We start from the raw sequence: 24398 nt of genomic DNA on the forward strand, positions 1-24398 counted from the left end.
AGTGATGGATCAGTTTTGTGATACCAATAGAGAGAACCTGATCCAGTATTTGTATCTTTACAATTTTTAAAAATTATTTTATTTTTTGGCCATGTGGCATGCAGGATCTTAGTTCCCTGATCAGGGATGAAACCTGTGACCCTTGCAGTGGAAGTTTGGCATCTTGACCACTGAACCTGGTATTTGTAGCTTTTAAAAAGCACCTAACATAGTGCTTGGCACGTAGTGGAGTCAAATAAGTCTTTGCTGAGTCAATGGTGGGGGGCAGCTCCAGGGAAGCAGTACAGGTTGGAAGATAAGCTGAGGTCACTCATGGAAAGACACAACCATGTGCCAGCCCAGCCAGCCCAGTAGGAAAGGGTGTGGCGGGGGGAAGGACCTGGCTTTATTTTCACCTGTTGGAAAGAAAGTGGAAGTTATGCTACGGGAAGGACCCAGAAAGTCCCTCTTTCTTGTGGGACAGGGAAAGACAGAACCTTCATGGGGGTTGGGGGGAGGCTGGGTAGATGAGGATTTAGGGAGAGAAAACCTCGTTCCTTATGAAGAGGCAAATTCGGGAAGCCTACTCCAGTGGCAGCTGTGTCCTCTTGGGTGGGGCAGAGGAGAGGAAGGAAGGGGGCCCCAGGTGGGTGGGACAGAGCAGAGGACATCAAGAGAAGAGAAGAGTGGGTGGGTGGTCAGAAGACTCAGATATTCCAGGAAGAACAGGGTAGATGGTAAAGACCCTGAATGCTGACTTGTCTACCCCAGGTGCCCTCAGCCCAGGGAACCATAGGGTCTAAGAATGTACTGGAGTGATGGGGTCACAGGCATTGACTGATCGGGGTGTACAGAGGAGATGGGGCTGGAGATCGCCAGAGGCCACCTTAGGACCTTGGGAGGTGGCATACATGAAGGTTAAAAGCCAGGTAGACCAGAATCCTGGCCTCAGATGGACAAGTCATTGCACCTCTGTAAGCATCAGTGTTCTTAACTATGAAATGGAATAATATTATCACTTAGCCTACTCTACTTTGCATTTTTTCATAGCACGTGTCATCTTCTAAGATCCCACATAATTTACCTATTTGTTATATTTCTTTATCGTCTCTTTCCCCACTAAAGCTGGGTTTTCTCTTTTCTGTCCCCTGCGTTCTCTCCAGCACCTAGAGCAGGAGCAGCAGGTGCTCAGGGAGTGTGTTGAATGACTGAGTGAGTGTGCTCCTCACTTCCTGTGAGTATTACAACACACCCCAGTTACAATGCCTAGAGAGGTTTCACGTGTTCTGAGCGCTCACTCTGTGCCAGTACTCAGGCGCTGTTTCCAGTACTTTCCCAGCATTAACCTGCTTGATCTTCACAGGCATTGTGCGAGGGGAGACTGTTTTTTATGTCCAGTGCGAGGGGAGACTATTTTTTATGACACACACAGGATGATATAACCTTCGCAAAAAACCACTGCTGGGGGCATGGAGAACTTGGACCACAGCCCCTGAAGATGCAAAACCATTACCATCTTAAAGCTGAGGAAAGTGATGACCCTCTTACCATCTGGTTCCTCTCTAGGGGAACTGACATGCCCAAGGCCGCGGAGCTTACAGGTAGAGGAACCAGGAATCCAACTCCTGCAGTCTGGCTCCAGAGTCAGTTTGCTCAGCCTCAGGCTTCACTGGAGCAGATCCTTGGTGAATGCTGTGGTGTGAATGGGACCCAAACAGGAGCAGCTATTGGAGGTGAGCTCAGATCGCTTTCCAATGATGCCAAGCTGCCCCTCCGGGCCTATGTAATCACTATGGAGTGTTCTCAACCTTATCTTGAACCACCCACCCTCTCACTTCCTCTCTTCTGGAGCCACTTGAATTTCCTTTTGTGCCTTCAACTCAGCACCTTCTCACATTCCGCTCCCTCTGCCCAGACTCACCCCCTGGCTCATCCCTGTATCCTCATCTCTGATGCCCTCTCCTCCAGGAAGCCATCTCTGATCCTCAGGCTGGGTCAGGCACTTACTCTGGGCTGCCCACCCCAGCCCCACTCACTCTGGGTCATCACTGACTGGGGGCAGGTCTGTCTGCCCCGCTGGACCTTGAGCTTGTGAAGGTAGAATTGGAGATTTCTGCTGTATTATTATATACTATTAGGTCCAGGAATCAGTCCAGAGGAAGAGTTTGGGGGAACAGCTGTTATTATGAAGGAATGAATGAACTGAAGTAAAAGAAATAGGTTGAAGGTAATTCTCTGACCAGGTCAATTACATTCAATCTTGGTTTTTGAGGCTCCCAACAGCATGTCTTACCCAAAGGGAATTTTTTTTTTAAAAAAGAAGAATTAACACTCAGATACAGTGTTGTTTTTTTTTTTTAATCCTCCACGTCTCAGTTCAGATGTCCTCTCCTCCAGGAAGTCTTCTCTGCCTCCTCCCCGAAGGCTGAGTCAGGTACCCCTTGGGGCTATCCCCACCCAGCTCTGGGCATCCTGCCCTTCAGACTCCAGCGCCTTTGTGACCAGGACTCCCTATCATAAGTGTCACTTCAGTTCATTTTGTATTTCCAGGCAGCTCATGGTGAACTTCTAGAGAAGAGAATGGCAACCCACTCCAGTATTCTTGCCTGGAACATCCCACGGACTGAGGAGCCTGGCGGGCTACAGTTCAGGGGGTCACAAAGAGATGGATGCAACTGAACATATGGTTAACCTGGCACTGTTTTATCAAGCTCTGGATAACCAGGAGCCATCATTATTGATTTTATTGTTGTAGCTGTTGACCATTATAATCTCAGTTCCTGTTCCTTTAACGCTGACATTCTTAACTTGCCCCTCCCTGGCACTGCTTCTCCCTGCCAGCTCCCTCATCCCCATCCTGGTGGGCCTTTGAATGGGAAGAGGCGTAATTTTCCAGGGGATCCGGGGCCAGAGGGCGGGGCTTCTTCCTCCTTCCGCGCCTTGGGGAAAACCCCAGGGTTCCGGGGACTGCTGGACTTCGGTTTTCTCCGTGCTGGGAGGAGGAGGAAAGTAAAGCCTGGGGGAGAGGGCTGAGGCAGGTGCAGCCAAAGTTCCTCCCTTGCCACCCTCGCTGTCTGTCCCTGGAGCCACTGTCACCGAAGTGCCTGTGGGCCGGCAGCTGGGCAGAGGGGAAAAGAGAGCTGGAGAGGCTGCAGGCGGGTGAGGACGGGGACTGCGTGTGGAAGCCGGGAAGACAGCTTGGCGCTCTGAAGTCAGGTGTCAGGCCCCATGGAGTCCGCTGACCTACGGGGCCGCCGCTGGGCAGGAATCCTGCTCTCAGGTGAGTGTCCTGCTCCCTTCAGGTGGGGGAGGGGAGGGGGTGTGTGTTCATGTGTGCGAAAGAGACCCAAATAGAGACGAGAGAAACAGAGACAGAGACAGGAATAAACTCAAATACAAGAGATTGACAAGAGACTTCCTCAGCAGTCCAGTCCACGCTCCCAACGCCCAACTCCCAACTCAGGGGGCCCAGGTTCAATCCTTGGTCGGAAAACTAGATCCCACGTGCCTCAACGAAGACCCAGGGCAGCCAAACAAAATAAGAGAGAGATTGACAAAGGTGGGCAGAGAAACAGAGACATACACACGGAGGAGGAGAGACAGAGGGAATCAGAGCCATAGGACCAGAGAGAGGCAAGAGAGAGTGAAAATTACAATAGAAACTGTACCAGAGGGAAAAACAGAGCAAAGAGGAGACAGGGAGCCTGAGGACAAAGAGCAAAAAATCTCTGCAGGGCTTCTCTGGTGGGGCTCAGTGGTCAAGAATCTGCCTGCCAATGCAGGAGACGCAGGTTTGATCCCTGATCTGGGAAGATCCCACATGCTGTTGAGCAACTAATCCGGTGTGCTGCAACTACTGAAGCCCGCATGCCCTGGAGCCCGTGCTCCACAAAAAGAAAGGCCATCATAGTGAGAAGCCCGAGCCCCGAAACTAGACAAAAGCTCAGGCAGCAACGAAGACCCAGTGCAGCCATAAATACATACATATTAAAAATTAATTTTTTTAAAAAAGAAAAATTTTCAAAGATACGTACAGAGAAATATATTCAGGGGAGTCAGGGTGGGGAGAGACAGAGAACCAGAGCTGGAGTATAACAGACAGGAGTGAGACCGGCAATGAGAGGTCGTGCCAGCCCTGAGAGGCACGCCAGGCTCCTCTGTCCTTCCCTGTCACCTGGAGTTCGCTCAAATTCATGTCCACTGAGTTGGTGATGCCATCTAACCATCTCATCCTCTGCCACCCCTTCTCCTCCTCCCTTCAATCTTTCCCAGCAGCAGGGTCTTTTCCAATGAGTTGGCTCTTCCCATCAGGTGGCCAAAGTATTGGAGTTTCAGCTTCAGCATCAGTCCTTCCAATGAATGAGCCTATGGACTTCACCTCCAATAGCACTGAGGATAGAGAATTTCGGATGGTTTTCCACTGTCAGTTATTACAAGCACAGGAAATAACAATGGCAATAATAGTAATAACTAAGTACTAATAATAGTGACTAACACTTACTGTAAACCGTCATGTCCGATATCAGACCTCACAATAACCTGATGCACTCAGTTCTACGGTTCTCCCTGTTTTGCAGTTGAAGAAACTGAGGCTCACAAAGAGAAAGCCCCTTACCCAGGATAATAGACAAAGTCCATTATCATTATCAGAGTCCATATTGCTCCTAAGAGCCCTTGTCTTTAACCCAAATGAGAAGGGGATGGGGCAATGCTTGATCTAAATTGGGGTCATCTGAGGGCTGGAGAAAGGCATGGCTGCCTGCCTTTGTTAATTGGGCGAATGGTTAGGGCAAAGACAGGAGTTTCAAGGTCAGCGGCACATGGCCATAGCTGCTGGGGTTGGGTATCCCCACCTATGCCCACAATCTCTGAGCTTCCATAAAACTGTGTGCAGAATGGCCAAATGGAAAACCGAAAACTGCTATCTCATTCCCTCTTCTCCCCTCTGTGCAGAGGAAATCTCTGCCTGAGGGCAAGCATGCCGAAGAATGAAAGGTTACTTTCTCCCATCAAAGATAACAAAAGAAGTTCCCCTTTACTGGGGGTTGGCTCTGTGCCCAACCCTGGACCAGAGGAATTGCAGTGCTGAGAGCAAAGTCTTTAGGAACTGGCAAGCCAGGTTCAAGTCTAGCTTCTGATGCTTACTATCTGGTCTTGGAAAGTGACTTCACTGATCTGAGTGTTTGTTTACCTCTCACTGGAAGGGAAAGGCATCTTCCACGGAATGAGCATCACTGGAGAGAGTGCAGTGACCCTCAGGGGATCCAGTTAAAACTGGTCAGTGTTCATTACCACCCCCTACAATCCTAGGAGGCAGATGATATTATTCCCATTTATAGCTGGGGAAACTGAGGCTCAGAGACGGCAAAACATGCCTCAAGTCACATAGCCAGGAAGTAGTGAGTGAAAGTCAAGCCTCTAGGGGTGGAGGGCCCCATTCATGACCTCAGACCTCCCTCCACTCAGGAAGACCACAGCTGGACACCCCCGACACACCTTCCTCCCTGAATGCCTCCTCTTTCCCCCTCCAGCCTCACTTTTGACCGTGTGGAGCTTGGCAGCTGCAGCCCAGATCTCCCGTGATGCCTTCACCCTAAGTGAGAAGGATGTTGTTCCGTCTACATTTGGGGCCCCTTGGTCACCCCAGACTCATGGTAGATTCAGGGCACAGAAAACATTCTGTGTCTCATTCTGGTCTCTATCTCCACCCTCAAGTGCTCATCCGGGTTCCATGCCCAAAGTCCCAACAGGACAAACCTGATTGGCCCAGTTAGGCAATGGCTGGGCCAATCAGTTGTGTTGGAGAGGGGGCGGGGGGTGTGAAGGGGTGGATGTCCTGGCTGGGGCTAGGGAAAATTGGCTAAGAAGTGGTAGAGGGACCTGGTTGTTATCCGCAATACAAGCTTGACTTCTTTGCAGCCAATAATAATTGACCCACCGTCATGTCCCTGACCCTCTGTTTTATTTGCAACATCTCATTTACTAGGGGAGAGGAGACTTGAGGGTCCCAAGATCACACCTAGAATGAGAACTAGATCCAGCATTGGAGACCAGTCATGGAGCTGAGGAGTGTCTGCATGCAATTCCAACCCCTCCCTGTTTCTCGGGGTCCCTCTGTGACTATATTTTGCTTGGTCTATCCTTCACCTGTGTCTCTGCTTCTGTCTCCCCCTACTCTGTTTCTCCCTCTGTAGAAGCTCTGGCCAAGCCCACCATTTCAGTCAGCCAGGGCACAGTCATAGAGCACAGGGAAAATGTGACCTTCTGCTGTGACACTCCGGACATCAACATCACCATCCGCTGGGTCTCCAACCACCAGCCCCTGCCATCCCATGAGCGCATACAGCTGTCCACAGATGGCAAGAACCTCACCATCCTCACTGTCCAGCGGCAGGATGCTGGGGAGTACCAATGTGAAGCTTGGGATCTGGGACTCCTCCTGGTCAAGAGCAGTGACCCCACCTACCTGACTGTGTATTGTGAGTCCCTTTCCATTCTCCCCAGCCCCTCAGCAACACCCGCTTCCTCAGTGATCTCATCCAGTCTCGCAGCTTTACATACCATCCAAATGTGGACTTGTCCATCCCTGAACTCCAGACATATAGCTGTTTGACATCTCTACTTGGATTCTCCTGGGAACGTCCAACGTGATGTGCCTAAAATCGAGCTCCTTAACTTTCAAATGTTTGATCCAAAATATTGCCTAGGTAGTCGTGAGGAAAGAGCAATTGCTGGCATGCTTTATTTTTTTATGTATTATTATTTTTACTGCTCTGGGTGACAGGCAAGCTCCTCTTGTTGTGGAGCACAGGCTCTAGAGCAGTTGGGCTCAGTAGTTGCAGTGCAGGCGTAGTTGCCCCACAGCATGTGGGATCTTAGTTCCTCAACCAGGGATCAAACCTGCATCCCCTGCACTGGAAGGCAAATTCGTAACCAGTGGACCACCAGGGGAGTCCCTTGCTGGCATGCTTTAGGTGTGTCTTTCAAACCTGCTTTACCCAGGGATGCATGTGGCATATCCTCACTGTCAGACTCTAACATCTCCTTTGTAATGGTTCAGAGTTTGAGGGAAGAGAAGAGAAAAGTTCCTGTTTATCGAATGCCTGGGTCCCCCTAAGAGAGCTCTCACTGATGATACTATTGTTGTGCTACAATTGTTCTTGTCCTCGCAGATGGCCCTGACCTGGTCACGATCAAGTGGGAGCCTGGTGTAGCCAACGGGAATGTGGTTGAGGTGATGGAGGGCTCCAATGTGACCTTCTTGGCAGAAACTGAGTCTTACCCACCAGCTTTATATTCTTGGTATTTCGCCAGTGAATCCAAGCCCATCCCAAGCTTGTTCCTCAACACGAGCAGTGGTACCATCCATGCCGTGTCCAAAGAACACAAGGGCACCTACAGCTGCTTGGCGTCCAACATTGCCACCCAACTGACCCTCCTGGGCACTGTCAAAGTCCGCGTCCTCGGTGAGTCTCTTTCCCCGCTCCTGTCCTTTGTGCCTCTGAGAGTCAGGGCTCCACTGACATCCTCCAGCTGGAGGAGGGTGTGGTGGAGTGGGGCTCTCCCTTGTGGCTGGTGGCAGACTGGCTCTGGGCACAGGGAAGGAGCCAGGTCCTTGTTTGGCACATCCTCCACAAGGCTTTGGAGGCTCTCTGTGGGGTGTCTATCACTTTATTCTCCTGAAGTGTGGGAGGCGATTCTCTGTACATACAAACACTAACACAGCACTCACACACCCCATACACACATGGACACACACACATAACAATCACACATGCAGGGGACTTCTCTGGTGTTCTGGTGGTTAAGATGCACTCCCAATGCAGGGGGCCTGGATTTGATCCCCAGTTGGGGAACTAAGATTCCTCATGCCACATGACACGGCCAACAGTCACGCATGCATCGCAGATACACACATGTGCACCACAGACACATACAGCTCACATACAACACATACAACTCACACGCAGCACATACACACAGCATACAAAACACATGACACACACACACACAAGACCCATATAACATGTACCCAACAGACACACACAATACATGAAACACACAGGACATAACATATCACACATACCACACATACACGTACCATACACATAAAGCCCACAACATGTACATAAATGTACTCACACGTAGGCAGAGCACATGCACAGTATTTAGAAAACACAGACACACATATCTCAAATATGTGACAAACAATACCACAGACACACAACATGTTCTCCCATAAAACATGTATACACACAAAACATAATATCCACCCAATAGACACCTACAACACACATCACAGACACTCAACATCCTCATGTACAACACAGAAAACACCTCACATACCACACATTTAGCACCCTCAGCACATGCAGAACACACAGTACATAACTGTACTTCACACATTGTAGTGATATACCAAGCATGTAGGTATGTACATACATGTACTGTGCTTGTAAATACATGGTACAACATATACACAGAACACATACATTACCACAGACACATAACATATACTCATGTACAGAAGATATACACACACACAACATATACTCACTTGCCCACAAAGTACGTGTGTGTGTGTGTATATATGTATGTGTATGTATGTATATACACACCACCATACCTCACAGTCACAATACATATATACACAACACACACATATAGATAGACACAAAAGGGACTTCTCTGGTGATCCAGTGGTTAAGTCCAGTTGCCAGTGCAGGAGACAAGGGTTCAATCCCTGGTCTGGGAAGATCCCTCGTGCCAGGGAGCTACTAAGTCTGTGTACCACAGGCACTGAGCCCATACGCCCTAGAGCTCGTGTTCCACAGCAGGAGAAGCCACCACAATGAGAAGCCTGCACACCACACTAGAGAGCAGGTCCCACATAACACAACTAGAGAAAGCCCTCATGCAGTAACAAAAACCCAGCACAGGCAAAAATAAAGACACAGAACACACACACACAAAACTCATCCATGTACCACACACTCGCCGTACACACAAAACCTGTAACATATTCACATAATTGTCACACAACACACGCTCATACACAAAAGACTTAGATACCCCACCCACACAGCACAGTCATATGCAACACACACACACACACACACACACACACACACACACACACACCACACACCACATAAACACACATCCCTGGGAAATCCTGTGGGCCCCATATGGGCAGGAGACTGGCAAAGGGTGTCCCTGGACCCCGTCCCGTCTCTCCATGTGTTTCCAGAAACACTGACCAAGCCTTACGTCATACCCCCAAACCGGACTCTCGTGGAGGACACCAAGTTGGTGGTCCTGACCTGCCAGACCCCCCATGAGGGAGTTGGAGTCCACTGGTTCCTGGGGGACCAGCTTCTCCTGCCCAGCGAGCACCTGATGCCTATAAACAACACCCTGGTCATCCTTGGCCTTCGGCGGAACGACACTGGGCCCTATGCGTGTGAGGTCTGGAACTGGGGCAGCCGGGCGCGGAGTGAAGCCCTGAAGTTGAACATCAGCTGTGAGTCGTCCCTAGCCTGAACCTTCTCCTCCTTCCTCCTCTCTCCCTTGCTGAAGTTCTTACATCCAGCCACTCATCCCATAATTATCAAACACCTGCTCTGTGACAGGCGTGTCTGAACAGGGGACAAGGCCACCCTCAAGGAGCTTTATGTTCTAGTGGGGGAGACAGACCATACACAGCTGAACAAGGGGAAATCCATGCTGTGTCAGATGGAACTAGAGGCAGTGAGAAAGACAGGCAAGGCTGGGAAGTTGGGGAGGTGTTGCAGTCCTGGCTGGGGTGGTCAGGTGAGGCTTCCTGGAGGAGGTGGTATGTGTGCAGCAGGAGGCAGGGAGAGAGCTGTGCAGGTGACCAAGGGAAGTGAGTCCCAAGGCTGGTGAGGTGGGACTGTGCTTGGCCTGTCAGAGGAATCCCAGGAGGCCAAGATGACTGGAGAGGTAAGTTATAGGGAGAATGGAACAGAAGAAGCTGGGAGGGTGGGGGTAATAGACCACACAGGGTCCCGTGGGCCATGGTGGGGACACTCGAGCCACAAAAGGCTCTGAGCAGAGGAGAGAGAGGATTAGACTGGGGTTTGCACAGAGTCTTTCTGGCCCTTGTCTAAAGGGTGGAAACAGGGGAGAGGGAGGAGGTGATACAGTTGTTTTTGTCTGATTCCATGGAGAGGCAGACCCCAAAATGGGATTCAATGGATCATACATGCAAGGATTTTCTTAAGGGAATGCTCTTGTGCAGAAAAGGTAGGGAGGGAGCCTCAAAAGAGTGGGATTGCCCTCAGACTGAGGTACTTGGAGTGAGGGAGGAAGACAGAGTACAGAGTTGGGTGGGAGCATTTGGACCACTGTATAGTCTAAGGAATGTTGTCAAGACTCTACGGGAGCCCAGGTCTCCCAGGAAGGGGTCTGCCTTACTTTCTCCAACACCCTCAGGTACTGACAGGGTGCAGCCCAGGAGAGGCCTGGGAGTGGATTACAGGGTACAGCAGCTGGGCCCTTGGTCAATCCCACTCTTACTGATGGAGGTCTGTGAGGTATCCTCTTGTGGTAGGCACAGTCATCCATCAAGAATTGACGGGGCTGATCAGCTGTAGTGATCAGACCATGAATATATTTTAAATATCAAAGTCACAGGGTTTACTGCTAGTTGACATGAAGCAAGAGAGAAAGGGAGGAGCCAAGAATGACTCCAAGATTTTTTTTTTTTTTTTTGGCTTAAGCTACCATCAGCACTATAAGAACTATAAATATGTTGGAAGTTAGGGGATACATGTCACAGGACACAGCAACAATTTCTGAAGCCTGGATGTCTTATGAGGCTTCCTTGTTAGAATTCACTTTTGCAAGGGCAGGGTTTTTGTTTTTCATTTTCATTTTGTTTTGTTTTGGACTTTCCCCCTCCATGTTGTGGATTACATTCTGCTTGCTCAGCACCTAAGGGAGAGGAAAAGGGACCTTTTTCTCCTTCTTCTCTTGCCAAGATTCCTTTCAGCAGCAGTTGGAAGAGCCTTTGACTCCCAGGAATTCCCTCAGTTAGAATTGAGAAGGGGGGAGAAAAGAAAGCAGAACTTCACATGTGGAATTGAATGGGATAAAATAGGTTATCTCGATAACCCTATATGCAAGACAGAAAAAGAGACACAGATGTATAGAACAGACCTTTGGACTCTATGGGAGAAGGCAAGGGTGGGATGATCTGAGAGAACAGCATCGAAACATGTATATTATCAAGTGTGAAACAGATCGCCAGTCCAGGTTGGATGCATGAGACAAGTGCTCAGGGCTGGTGCACTGGGATGACCCAGAGGGATGGGATGGGGAGGGAGGTGGGAGGAGAGATCAGGATGGAGAACACATGTAAATCCATGACTGATTCATGTCAATATATGGCAAAACCACTACAGTATTGTAAAGTAATTAGCCTCCAACTAATAAAAATAAATGGGAAAAAAAGTCATAACTGAAAAAAAATAGGTTATCTCACCGGTGGAGGATGGGAGCATAATATTTGGCTCTGCACGCAGACGGCCCCGATCGAGTGTACTTCACCAGCGGGTCAGAGACCCTGGCGGACAACACCATCAGTGCGGAGCTCAGCTCCACCCTGATCCTGCAGTGTTCGGCTGAATCCCAGCCGGACGCTGAGTTTAATTGGACCCATGACAAAACCAGTGTGTGCCAGGGGGAGCAACTGCTCATCGAGGCCCTGACTTGGAAACACCAAGGGAATTACAGCTGCACAGCTTCTAACCCTGCCACACTGCTGACCTGCTCTGCCTCAGTCATGGTCCGCGTCATAGGTGAGTCTTTCAGGTAAGCCTTCCCTTTGCGTCCAGGTGATTTCTCTGATGCTGGCCTTAGCACTCTGATCTCTTATTAGGGACTGGAGTGTGGCACTGGCTGTCCTGATGGGCAGGTTCCTAGTTCCAAGCTGTTGAATTCCGGCCACTAACAGTCAGACTCAGGGACTTCCCTGGAGATCCAGTGGTTAAGACTCTGTGCTTCGACTATGTGTGCTTCCACTGCAGGGGGTGAGGGTTAGATCTCTGGTCAGGGAACTAAGATACTGCATGCTGCAAAGTGGCCAAAAAATAGAAGAAAAAAATTTGTGATCTCATTTCATCTTCAGAACATCCCTATACAGTAGGTACCATTTCCCCCACTTTGCAAATGAGGAAATGAGACTCAGAAAGTGTAGCTACTTTTCTCTGTGTCCACAGGACCCCAGAGAGTCAAAGGTGACTCAGGTTTCCAGTTGCCAAAGCCCTTTGCTATGACAGCCATATTTTTTTTTTTTTAGTTTTTTTTTTCCATTTATTTTTATTAGTTGGAGGCTAATTACTTTACATCATTACAGTAGTTTTTGTCATACATTGAAATGAATTAGCCATGGATTTACATGTATTCCCCATCCCGGTCCCCCTTCCCACCTCCCTCTCCACCCGATCCCTCTGGGTCTTCCCAGTGCACCAGGCCCGAGCACTTGTCTCATGCACCCAACCTGGGCTGGTGATCTGTTTCACCCTAGATAATATACATGTTTCAATGCTGTTCTCTTGAAACATCCCACCCTCGCCTTCTCCCAGAGTCCACAAGTCTGTTCTATACATCTGAGTCTCTTTTTCTGTTTTGCATATAGGGTTATCGTTACCATCGTTCTAAATTCCATATATATGTGTTAGTATACTGTAATGGTCTTTATCTTTCTGGCTTACTTCGCTCTGTATAATGGACTCCAGTTTCATCCATCTCATTAGAACTGATTCAAATGAATTCTTTTTAATGGCTGAGTAATATTCCATGGTGTATATGTACCACAGCTTCCTCATCCATTCGTCTGCTGATGGGCATCTGGGTTGCTTCCATGTCCTGGCTATTATAAACAGTGCTGCGATGAACATTGGGGTGCACGTGTCTCTTTCAGATCTGGTTTCCTTGGTGTGTATGCCCAGAAGTGGGATTGCTGGGTCATATGGCAGTTCTATTTCCAGCTTTTTAAGAAATCTCCACACTGTTTTCCATAGCGGCTGTACTAGTTTGCATTCCCACCAACAGTGTAAGAGGGTTCCCTTTTCTCCACACCCTCTCCAGCATTTATTGCTTGTAGACTTTTGGATAGCAGCCATCCTGACTGGCGTGTAATGGTACCTCATTGTGAGTTTGATTTGCATTTCTCTGATAATGAGTGATGTTGAGCATCTTTTCATGTATTTGTTTGCCATCTGTATGTCTTCCTTGGAGAAATGTCTGTTGAGTTCTTTGGCCCATTTTTTGATTGGGTCATTTATTTTTCTGGAGTTGAGCTGGAGGAGTTGCTTGTATATTTTTGAGATTAATCCTTTGTCTGTTGCTTCGTTTGCTATTATTTTCTCCCAATCTGAGGGCTGTCTTTTCACCTTGCTTATAGTTTCCTTTGTTGTGCAAAAGCTTTTAAGTTTCATTAGGTCCCATTTGTTTATTTTTGCTTTTATTTCTAAAATTCTGGGATGTGGGTCATAGAGGATCCTGCTGTGATTTATGTCGGAGAGTGTTTTGCCTATGTTCTCCTCTAGGAGTTTGATAGTTTCTGGTCTTACATTTAGATCTTTAATCCATTTTGAGTTTATTTTTGTGTATGGTGTTAGAAAGTGTTCTAGTTTCATTCTTTTACAGGTGGTTGACCAGTTTTCCCAGCACCACTTGTTAAAGAGGTTGTCTTTTTTCCATTGTATATCCTTGCCTCCTTTGTCGAAGATAAGGTGACCATAGGTTCGTGGATTTATCTCTGGGCTTTCTATTCTGTTCCATTGATCTATATTTCTGTGTTTGTGCCAGTACCATACTGTCTTGATGACTGTGGCTTTGTAGTATAGTCTGAAGTCAGGCAGATTGATTCCTCCAGTTCCATTCTTCTTTCTCAGGATTACTTTGGCTATTCGAGGTTTTTTGTATTTCCATACCAATTGTGAAATTATTTGTTCTAGTTCTGTGAAAAATACCATTGGTAGTTTGATAGGGATTGCATTGAATCTATAGATTGCTTTGGGTAGTATAGCCATTTTGACAATATTGATTCTTCCAATCCATGAACACGGTATATTTCTCCATCTGTTTGTGTCCTCTTTGATTTCTTTCATCAGTGTTTTATAGTTTTCTATGTATAGGTCTTTTGTTTCTTTAGGTAGATATACTCCTAAGTATTTTATTCTTTTTGTTGCAATGGTGAATGGTATTGTTTCCTTAATTTCTCTTTCTGTTTTCTCATTGTTAGTGTATAGGAATGCAAGAGATTTCTGTGTGTTAATTTTACATCCTGCAACTTTACTGTATTCATTGATTAGCTCTAGTAATTTTCTGGTAGAGTCTTTAGGGTTTTCTATGTAGAGGATCATGTATGACAGCCATATTTGATTCATCATCTAAATCAGTAACATCATCACACCAACACTGACTGATCACTTTCCATGGGTCTAAATACTTCATCCACATTGAACATACCAAACCTTACATGTACTGAACATGAATACATACATGTTTAATCTTTTCAGCAACAATATGGAGTAGGCTTCACATTATCTTTGTTTTTACGGAAGAGCCAAAGGAAGCACAAAGAGGTTAAGTAGCATGGCCAAGGTCACATAGCTGAGATGTGAACTTAGGACATTTGACTCCAGAAATGATTCTATTACTACTATAAACTCCTGCCTCCCAATGGCTGGAAAACAAGTACTCATCAAATGACGGTGGAGATAAAGCCCAAAGATTGGGAATGAGGTTGGGGACAGGGATGAGGTCCTGCTTCTTTCTCCTTGCCCAGGTCACCAGTCATCCCTGTCTGCAGGGGCCATCGCTGGCATTACTGTCGGGATCCTGGCTGTCATTGCCCTGGCCATAGGGCTGGGCTGCTTCCTGCACACTGGAAATACCAACAGGTAAATCTCAGAGTGGGGTGGGGGTGTGGCCTATGGAGGACCACCTGCCCAGTAGAAGGGTTGCTGACCATGGTGCTGAGTGGTGCCTATTGGGAACTGAGAGGGTTTGGGACGTTGCCCAAAATGGACACAGGATATGGGCAGAGCCTGTGGAGATGAGCAAGGACTAGAGGCATAGTGAACAAGGGTCTTGGGGTTTCAGGCTCTCAAGGAGAACAACAGAGGATACCGTCTATGAGAACATGACACCCACTTCTGAAGAGGGTCACCCCGAAGAGCTTGGTCGCAGTAAGTGACTCCATAGCTGATACCCAGGGCAGCAGTGAGGTCTGGAGAAGAGGCTGGTGCAAAGAGCCCAGGCTTCTGCTCCCAGCTTCACCCCTGGGTCACTATGACATCATGGGCAAACCCTGTAGTCTTGGATCCTCTGTGTCCCCATCTGGAAAATGGATGAGATCAGGGTCAAGAACTCTGAGGAGTTCTGCCTGTCCAACAGCCACAACACAAATATGACAATGTACCACCATTCTAGTCTTCCTCACTCTGAGAAAACTTTGTTAATGGATTCTATAAGCAGAGAGAATCAATCATGACACTCCTCCCTGCTAAATTCAAAACAAATCTCACTGTCCATCTCAATATAGTACCTCATGCAGCCTTCTTTGGCCAAAGGCAAAATGAAACATCTTTGCCATGTCTGGTCTAAGATTCTGGTAAGACGGGCTCATGAAGCAGAAGTCCTCTGGGACTGTCCAATTCAGCTCAGTTTTACAGAGAAGAAAACCAAGGCCAGGAAGGATATATGATAAACACAGGCTACAGAGGACCCTGGTACACCTGGGGCTGGGTCTAAGACTTCTGACCTCATCTGTATCATCAAACAGTCTTATCTAACCCAGAACTTGATTTCCAAGACCTTCCCAGGTCAACATCACTGGAGATGTGATGGGGTAGTCCTGGGGATGGAAGAAGGAAGGTTTCTGCCACATCCTTCCTGGGGATAGAAGTGCCCTGCCTGGACAAATCGCCCCTTCCCTCATGCATGCGTGTGTGCTCAGTAGCTTCAGTTGTGTCCGGCTCTTTGCGACCCCACGGACTGTAGCCCACCAGTCTCCTCTATCGATGGGATTTTACCAGCAAGAATATTGGAGTGGGTTGCCATGCCCTCCTCCAGGCGATCTTCCCAATCCAGGGATCAAACCCATGTCTCCTGCATTGCAGGTAGATTCTTTACCTCTGAGACACTGGGGAAGCCCCTTCTTCCCTCATATCTCTCCCTAACTCTAGCCTTGGGCTGGCATTCACTTTCTCTAGACTTGCCCATGCCTGTGTATGCCAATGTACCCGCCACTCAAGGACAGATCCCAGTCAAAAAGGTGGGTAATTCTCCAGAGGCACCCCCTCTACTCCCCTGACTGTCTGGCACTTCCCCAGCCCAGCAGGGCTGTTATGTCTCACCTCTTGGGGTGGGAGTGAAGTTCAGGCATGTTCTCTTAAGGATGCCCAGTGGCAGCTTGGGTCCCTACTTTCTCTGGGGATCTCAAGACCATCCATGGCTTTTTCATCTCTTCTCCTTGTTTTCTTTCTCTTTCACATGACAATGCCTAACCTGGAGCCCCCTCTGGGAATCAGAAGAGGTATAACTGCCTCTGAGGCCTGAGCTGTTTCCAAGAATTTCCAGGGGTGACCATTTATCCCAGGCCTCAGGACCTCTTCACTATTTTCTTTTTCCCCAAGATGCTGCCAGTAGACCCTCCGGAGCAATTATATGAGGTAGGTTGGCCTTGCTTGATTTTATTAAAGAAGTTGCAAAGGAATACAATCTGAGAATGTTATATTTGACAAGTATGAGAAATCATCTTGTCTAGATCTTTCATTGAGCATTGCTGGGCCAGGAATGGGAAGAAAGTGGCTCAAGGCCTCACAGGGAGCTGGGCTAGATTCCTTTTAAAAAGTATATTTATTTGTTTATTTATGGCTGTGTCAGGTCTTAGTTGCAGCATGCCAGATGTTTGTTGAGGCCTGTGGGATCTTTGTGGTAGTGTGGTGGGTTTTTCTTTAGTTGTGGCTCAAGGGCCCCAGAGTGCATGAGCTCAGTAGTTGTAGTGTGGACTTAGTTGCCCTAAGGCCTGTGGGATCTTAGTTTCCCACCAGGGATCGAATCCATATTCCCTGCATTAGAAGGCGGATTCTTAACCACTGGACGACCAGGGAAGTCCCTGGGTCAGAGTCTAGGATTCTAGCTCCTACTGTGCGCTGCTTCCACTTCTAGTGCTTGCAGTTGGGTTGCACATAAGCTAATACCGGCCTAGCAAGTGACGGGATGCAAAGGACGTTTTGGATTAGAAGTTGCAGATGTAGCCAGGTGAAAAGGAAGAGTTCTGGTCCTAGGCCTACTTCTGCTTCTGATCCTTTGAGAGAACCTGGTTGGGAATCTCTTTGTCTCTGGATCTCTGAAGAGTGCACATTGGCACTTACCAGATGCTGTGGTTCTAAGACAAACTGCTTGTGGGCCCTAACTGATCTCTTTGTTCACTTGCAGCAGGAATCACCTTCCACCATCCTCGGCGGGTATTCTCATGGCCCCAGGAAGCCATCCTCCAAACTTGCATTGCATCCCTTGGTCCCAACTCTACAAAAAGAAAATGCAGAGTCAAACTATGAGGTATTTTTATGCCACACAGAGTCTTTGGACAGATGGAAAGCTGCCACCAATCTCCCTTTTCCTCCTTGCTAAAGAGTCTGTAGGATAACCTATCAAGAGATTTCCTTTCAAAAATCTTCTCAATCCCTTTGCACCCCCTTTCATCCTATCACTTTCTGGTTCATTTCATTCCATTCCCTTCCTGTCCATCCATTTCACTCCATCCTGTGTTGCCATCACACTTATTTTCACTCTACCCGTTTAGCTTTCTATCCATTTAATTTCATTTATTCTCACTTTATTCCAACTGTTTCCTCTCCAGTCCATTTCTGTTTTTTTTTTTCATTCCATTCCACTCCCTCTCACTCCATTTATTTCCATAAAATTCCTTTTATTTCCTTTCCATTTCTTCTGTTCCTCTTATTACTTCCCATTCCATTCCTTGTCATCACTTCCCACTACTCAATGCCATTCCTGTGCATTCCATCCCATTCCATTCTGCCTCATCCATTGTGTCATGTTTTCTCTTTTCTTCTTTCATTCCTTTCCATTCTTTCCCACTTCTATTACCTTTTATTCCTTTTTATTTTTCCTTTTCAATCCCACCTGTTCATTTCTTTCACATTCCATTTCTGTCTATTTTAATCCTGGCTATCACTTTTCCATTTCCATACCATAACTTTCATTTATTACTCTTATTATTTTCACTTTCATTTCATTATTATTTTATTTCATTTCCATTCTTCTCCTTCCTGATCCATATAATTCCTGTTCTTTCCATCCGCATATTTAATCCACTCATTTCATTCTGTTTCCTACTAGTCCACTCCTCTCTAGTCAGTGTCCTATTTGTATTCATTTCCATTTGGTCAGCTTTCTTTCATTCCACCACATTCCATTTCTTCTCATTCTATTTCTTTTCATTCCCTTCTTTCTTTCCTCTTCCTCATCCCTCCCCCTGCCATTCAGTTCTGTTTCATTATTTTCTGTTCCCTTTCATTGCATTGTCTTCCATTCTACTTCTACTTTAAAAAAATTATTTTATTGACGTCTACTTGATTTACTTCACTAAGATAATGTAGTGTTATCTTCTGATGTACAGAAAAGTGATTCAGTTATACATATATATATTTGTATATATATACAACCCTCCTGTTTCCTGTTCATTCTTCTGTAATCCATCCCACCCTGTTGTACCACATTCCATTCTGCTTCATTATCTGTCATATGAGCCATTCTCAAAAGATGTGAATGTCTAAATGTCTTCGGGATTTTTAATAAGAAAAACAAACCCCTCGACAGTAGTTCAGATTAATTAAAGTGGTGATTCATTGAGAAAACACTGAGGAATCTCAGGTAACCAATGTCAGAAGTTACTTGTGGGCCTTGTGGGGATTAGAATCAGGAAGTTTTTCTCTCTTATGGCTGCTCATTTTTTTTTTAAATAAGGAAAAGTATTTATTTGTGCCTTGTACATTTTAATAAGGGTGGTTGCTCATTTTTGCTGATCAGTGAATTTGTTCCATTCTCCTTGGTTCAGATTGAATGCCTATGCAAGCTTTCTGGTCACTGCTCCTCTATAACTTCAAATTATATATGACAACACCCTCTACTACTATCTAAAGGTTTCTGGTTCAGATTCTTCATAGGAGAAGCACAGTTGTTCAGGCAATTGTATGGATTGTGCTGACATTTGTCAGCTCCCTAATTATCTGTGAACTGGTACAAACATAGCCTCTTAGGTCCCTCTCTTCATCAGGATCTAGGGGGAAGGAGTCTCATTTGTTCCTTTTTATCAGTGGAGCAAAAGCTCTTCCTGGAAATCTCACCCACTAAACTTCCTCTTATGTCTCCTTGGGTTGGGATGCTGTCATGTGGCCCTTGTTGCAAGGAAGGCTGAGAAAATTAGCTGTTATCCTTCCCACTCTCTCCAGTAGAAGCAGGCAAGAGGGAAGATACAGGAGGAGTGTCAGGTCAGACACCTCAGTGTCTGCTACCTTCTGAAGGGGTGAGAAGGAGCACACAACGCAGAGGGTCGGAGTAGAGTGTTCTGAGTTGAGGAGCATCAATCAAGTGAAAAGGTCCTGAAGTGAACGTATTTTTTATCTATTGATGCATAAAGAATTACCACGAGCTTAGCAGCTTAAAACAACACATATTTATTATCTCACAGTTTCCTGGGTCAGGAGTTCAGGCAATTCTCAGATGGGTCTTCTGCAAGGCTGCAAAAAAGGCGTTGGCCAAGTCTCAGGTCTCATCTGAGGCTCTACTGGGAAGGGATCCACATCTGAGCTCTTCGGGTTGCTGGAAGCATTCAGTTCCTTGCAGGCTGTCATAAGGAGGGCCTCAGTGTCTGACAGCTGTCAGCTGGGGGCTGCACTCAGTTCAGTGCTTTCCATAGGCAGCTCCCAACGTTGTACCTCACTTCTTCAAAGCCAAGAGAGATGTCACACTGTTATATAACATAATCACACAATGTAAGCAGATACCTCCTGTCACCTTTGCCATATTCAAATGGTTAGATGCAAGTCACAGGTCTTGCCCTCAAGGGGAGGTTTGCATCAGGGCATGAAAACCAGGGGACTTCCCTGGTGGCTCAGATGGTAAAGAATCTTCCTGCAATGCAGGAGACCTGGGTTCAAGCCCTGGGTGGGGAAGATCCCCTGGAGAAGGAAATGGCGATCCACTCCAGTCTTCTTGCCTGGGAAATCCCATGGACAGAGGAGCCTGGCGGGCTACAATCCATAGGCTGGCAAAGAATCTGTCACTACTGATGGACTAAGCACAGACACATGCATGAATACCAGGAGGTGAGGATTATGGGGGTCACCTTAGACTCTGTCCTCCACTATGGGGAAGCAAAGGCCATTCCAGGAACGGAAAGGTGTCAGCATGACTGAAGTACAATGAGAAAGGAAGATCTTCGGAATCTTCAAGGTTGAGAAAGGAGAATGCCAGAGAGTTTGAGCCCCTACAGCAAGTAGCCCAGGAAAGCCCACCAGAACTGGAGCTTACCTCTTCTCTTTGTGTAATAGGTGCTTGTGAATCCAGAAAACAACATCTACTGCCAAATCAACCGCCCCGCCTAATGGAAGCGAGATCCTTTCTCCAGAAATCCTGAAGAAGTCACACTCAATCATATATGCAATGATGTTTATTACATACACATTATATTTCAGCCATTCTCTTTGTAAACCTTGTGACATTCTGTTTCGATGTCTTTTTCAGGCTCTAGACCCTAGCTCTCACCAAATCTTAAGTTTTGGGCTCATGTTTCTTTAAAAGCAATAGAAACAAGTCAAAAGCCACCTAGAATTAAAGGACCAAGGTCTGATACCCAGAAGCTGGGGACGTCATAGTGTTTACTATGTATATTGTTGATGGACACAGCAGGCGGGGAGAAGTCTGAGCCTGAGTCAGCCAGAATGGAGCACGGGATGTATCCACGGGTCAGACAAGCAGTGTCTTTTCAAATCATAGTAGAGGATAAGGAACAAGGAGCTATTAAGAGATGACAAGAGAAAACACAGAATGCAGCATGGGAATAAGGCACCTAGGGAGATGCAGGCATGAGATGCTTTGAATCTCAAGAGGCTCGGGGATGGAGATGTGAGGATGAGATTTGCTAAAGGGAACAAGGATGACTCCCAGGTTTCTGGCCAGAGCAACTGGATGACAGTTTCTTCAGGCCACTTTCTGAAGCAACAATGGGGAAGGAGCAAATCTGGGACAGAGAGAGAAATCAAGAATTTGGTTTGACATGTCAAGGATCAATCAGAGAATCAAGTAGGGAAATGTTCATAGAAGTCTAGATAACTTCTTTTCCAGCTCTGGCCCCGATCACAGCAGTTGTCATGATGTTGATGCCCAAGAAGAACCAGATAGGCATTTATGAACTCCTTTTTAAGGCAGGGGTGATGGTGGCCAAGAAGAATGTCCACATGTCCTAGTACCTGGAGCTGTCAGACAAGAACGTGCCCAATCTGTACGTCACGAAAGCCATGCAGTCTCTCAAATCACGAGGCTATGTGAAAGAACAGTTTGCCTGGAGACACTTCTACTGGCATCTCACCAACAAGGGCATCCTCCAACCTTCTCCCTGAGATTGTGCCTGCCACCCTGTGCCACAGCCATCCTGAGACTGGCCGGCCAAGGCCCAAAAGATTGGAGGGAGAGCGACCTGCAAGGCTCACACGAGGGGAAGCTGACAGAAACACCTACAGACGAAGTGCCTTGCCCCCTGGTGCCGACAAGAAAGCTGAGGCTGGGGCTGGGTCAGCAACTGAATTCCAGTTTAGAGGCGGATTTGGTCATGGACATGGTCAGCCACCTCAGTAAAGTTGAAAGAGATTGTTTTGTGTTGAATAAACCTGTAAACAGAAAAATTTTTTTAAATGTCTAGATAGAGCAGAGCTGGAAATATACATTTGGGAGTTGTCAGTGGGATTTAAAGTTATGGGGTTAGATGAGATCTTGTGTCAGGGGTCCCCAGGACCACCCTCAGGCTCAATGATTTGCTAGAAGGATTCATAGGACCTCCAAGTTGTTATGACCATTGTTATGGCTCATGGCAGCAAAAGGACAGAGAGTAAAATCAGCAAAAGGAAAAGGTACAGATGGTGAAGTCTGGAAGAAACTATGTTCCTCAGTTTCCAGGAAGTTGACCAAGAACTAGTCCTTTGAAATAGGCTTTTTTGGGGGGAATAGGTAGGGTTTGAGCAACTCAGACCTGCTGAGTTAACCTTTTCCCCTACAGATCCCAAAGAGAGTGGATGAAGACAGGAAAAGAGTAGGGGCTGACACACGAAGCACTGGTCCCTCCAACATTTATAGTTTGAGGTAGAGGATTCAGCGAAGGAAACGGGCTGTCCTTTCATCCTGCTGAGAACTTCCTCCTTGCTTCCCCCGCGTATCAGCGGAGCAGATCACACTCTCCCTCCCCCTTATCTTTGTCTTTAAAGCAAATGAATTTATAACTTCTTTGCTATTCCGTAGATATTGAGCCCTCACCCAACTCCTGGACAATAGAACCTCAGTATGAAACTTGGGTCTCAGCCAATCCTCAAGCAACTGAGAGAGAACTCTCTGGGTTAGATGGTCATCTGTGTAGAATAAGTTTCTGTTCCTCAGGAGTAGCTATTCCAAAGTCTGTAATATTCAGGTTAGGTCAGGGATTCAGGTGCTCTTGCAAGTAGGTATTACCATCTTGTTCGTTTTGAAAGAAAAAAATGGTGAAACAGAAGACAAAGTCAGTTTTAAGTTATATAGTACTAGTGCTTTAATGTCTGAATATCTTGAAGTGAAAAAAACAATGAAAACAAAAAAGTGAACAGAAAAAAGGGAAGATGAGCTAACACTCCAAAGACCCCATCGTGATTTTGCCTTATTATACTAAATCTGTAGATCAGTCTACAAAATTTGACCTTGTTACAACACAACCATTGTAATGTGGCATTTGTACGTCTTTTATCTCAGTAGTTTCAAAGGTTTCTATTAATGTCTCTAAATTTATTTTACCAAATTTATTTGTAGGGCTTTTTTTGGCTTCTCTTCTAAATAAATGTGAACCCTTCTCTTTTTTAAAGTTATTTTATTTACTGGCTGTGCTGGGTCTTCGTTACTCCTTGGGCTTTTCTCTAGTTGTGGTGAGCAGGAGCTGCTCACTAGTTTTGGTGCATGAGCTTCTCTTGCTGAGCATGGGTTCTAGGGTTCCTGGGCTCTAGCACAGGCTCAATAGATACACTCCATGGTATGTGGGATCTTCCTGGAACAGGGATTGAACCCATGTCTTCTGCATTGGTAGCTGAGCCACCAGGGAAGCTCCTTTCTCTGTCTTGTTTGTAAATTAAGTATTGCTTATGTAGAGGAAAGATCCTGGTATGTAGGCAAGGGGCAAATTGCATAATGTAGAAATTAACGGCATGGATTCCAGAGTCAGACTTTTCTCTTTTACTGTGGTAAAAGTCACATAATTTAAATAAAACATATTATCTTAACAATATTTAACCATACAGTTCAGTGGCACTAAGTACGTTGATATTATTGTGAAAATCTCACCATCTTCCAGGTCCTGAATTTTTCACCTTCCTAAACTGAAACTGTCCCCATCCCATGCTTCTACCAATATACTTTGCAGAGTCAGACTTCTTGAACTCAAATACTAACTCGGCCCTTACAATACAACCTGTTACTTAATATTACTGGGCTTCAGTTTTATTTTCTGTAAAAGGGAGTATCTGGTTAAAAATACCGGTAAGGAAGAGATGAAATTACTATCTGTAGATGACCGGCTCACTAGAGAAGCCAGGAAAATCAAATGGAATACTATAAGAATTCAGAACATTTCAGTAGGTTCAGTTCAGTTCAGTCGCTCAGTCGTGTCCGACTCTTTGCGACCCCAGGAATCGCAGCACGCCAGGCCTCCCTGTCCATCACCAGCTCCCGGAGTTTACTTAAACTCAGTAGGTTAACCAGATACAAAATAAATACTTAAAAAAAAAAATCAGCCACAATAACCAGCTATAAGAAACTTTGAGGGTAGAGATTACATTTCAAACAACAATAATTTTTTGTTAAAGTCAGATTTACGTGAGGAAAACTACAGTTTCTTGACAGTATTAAAGGAGAAAGCTTAAAAATAAAGCTGTATGAAAATACGTTTCCAACCACATCCCGTTTTCACTGTCACTCCTGAACGTCAAGCCGAGCCCAGGGCCGGCCCTTCCCAAACCAGCACTTCCCACGCATCGGTCTTTTGGCCTTCATTTCCGATCTGGCTCCTAGTGTCAACGCCGCGCAAAAACTCGGACGCGCACACTCGCACCCTTCAGCCGCTAATTCAA

At 46.5% G+C, this 24398-nt stretch overlaps 1 protein-coding gene and 1 pseudogene across 2 annotated transcripts; both read left to right on the forward strand.

The window, feature by feature from the left end:
* Positions 1–1389: 1389 nt before the first annotated feature.
* Positions 1390–23132, forward strand: CEACAM20 (CEA cell adhesion molecule 20). Of its 2 annotated transcripts, XM_070450717.1 has the most exons (13): positions 1390–1712; positions 2530–3259; positions 5511–5576; positions 6174–6458; positions 7152–7445; positions 9230–9502; positions 11526–11801; positions 14798–14912; positions 15115–15200; positions 16227–16288; positions 16650–16685; positions 17455–17577; positions 20592–23132. In XM_070450717.1, exons 2-13 carry the CDS (start codon positions 3208–3210, stop codon positions 20643–20645), a joined length of 1722 nt encoding a protein of 573 aa, XP_070306818.1. In that variant the 5' UTR covers positions 1390–1712; positions 2530–3207; the 3' UTR covers positions 20646–23132. The 2 variants fall into 2 exon arrangements, with proteins under 2 accessions (XP_070306818.1, XP_070306817.1); XM_070450716.1 differs by lacking the exons at positions 1390–1712; positions 2530–3259 and having other exon boundaries at positions 5100–5576.
* Positions 21411–23565, forward strand: LOC110137019 (small ribosomal subunit protein eS10-like; annotated as a pseudogene).
* The last annotated feature ends 833 nt before the right edge of the window (positions 23566–24398 follow it).

The sequence above is a fragment of the Odocoileus virginianus genome, chromosome 20 (assembly GCF_023699985.2).
Source record: "Odocoileus virginianus isolate 20LAN1187 ecotype Illinois chromosome 20, Ovbor_1.2, whole genome shotgun sequence".
Taxonomy (NCBI): domain Eukaryota; kingdom Metazoa; phylum Chordata; class Mammalia; order Artiodactyla; family Cervidae; genus Odocoileus; species Odocoileus virginianus.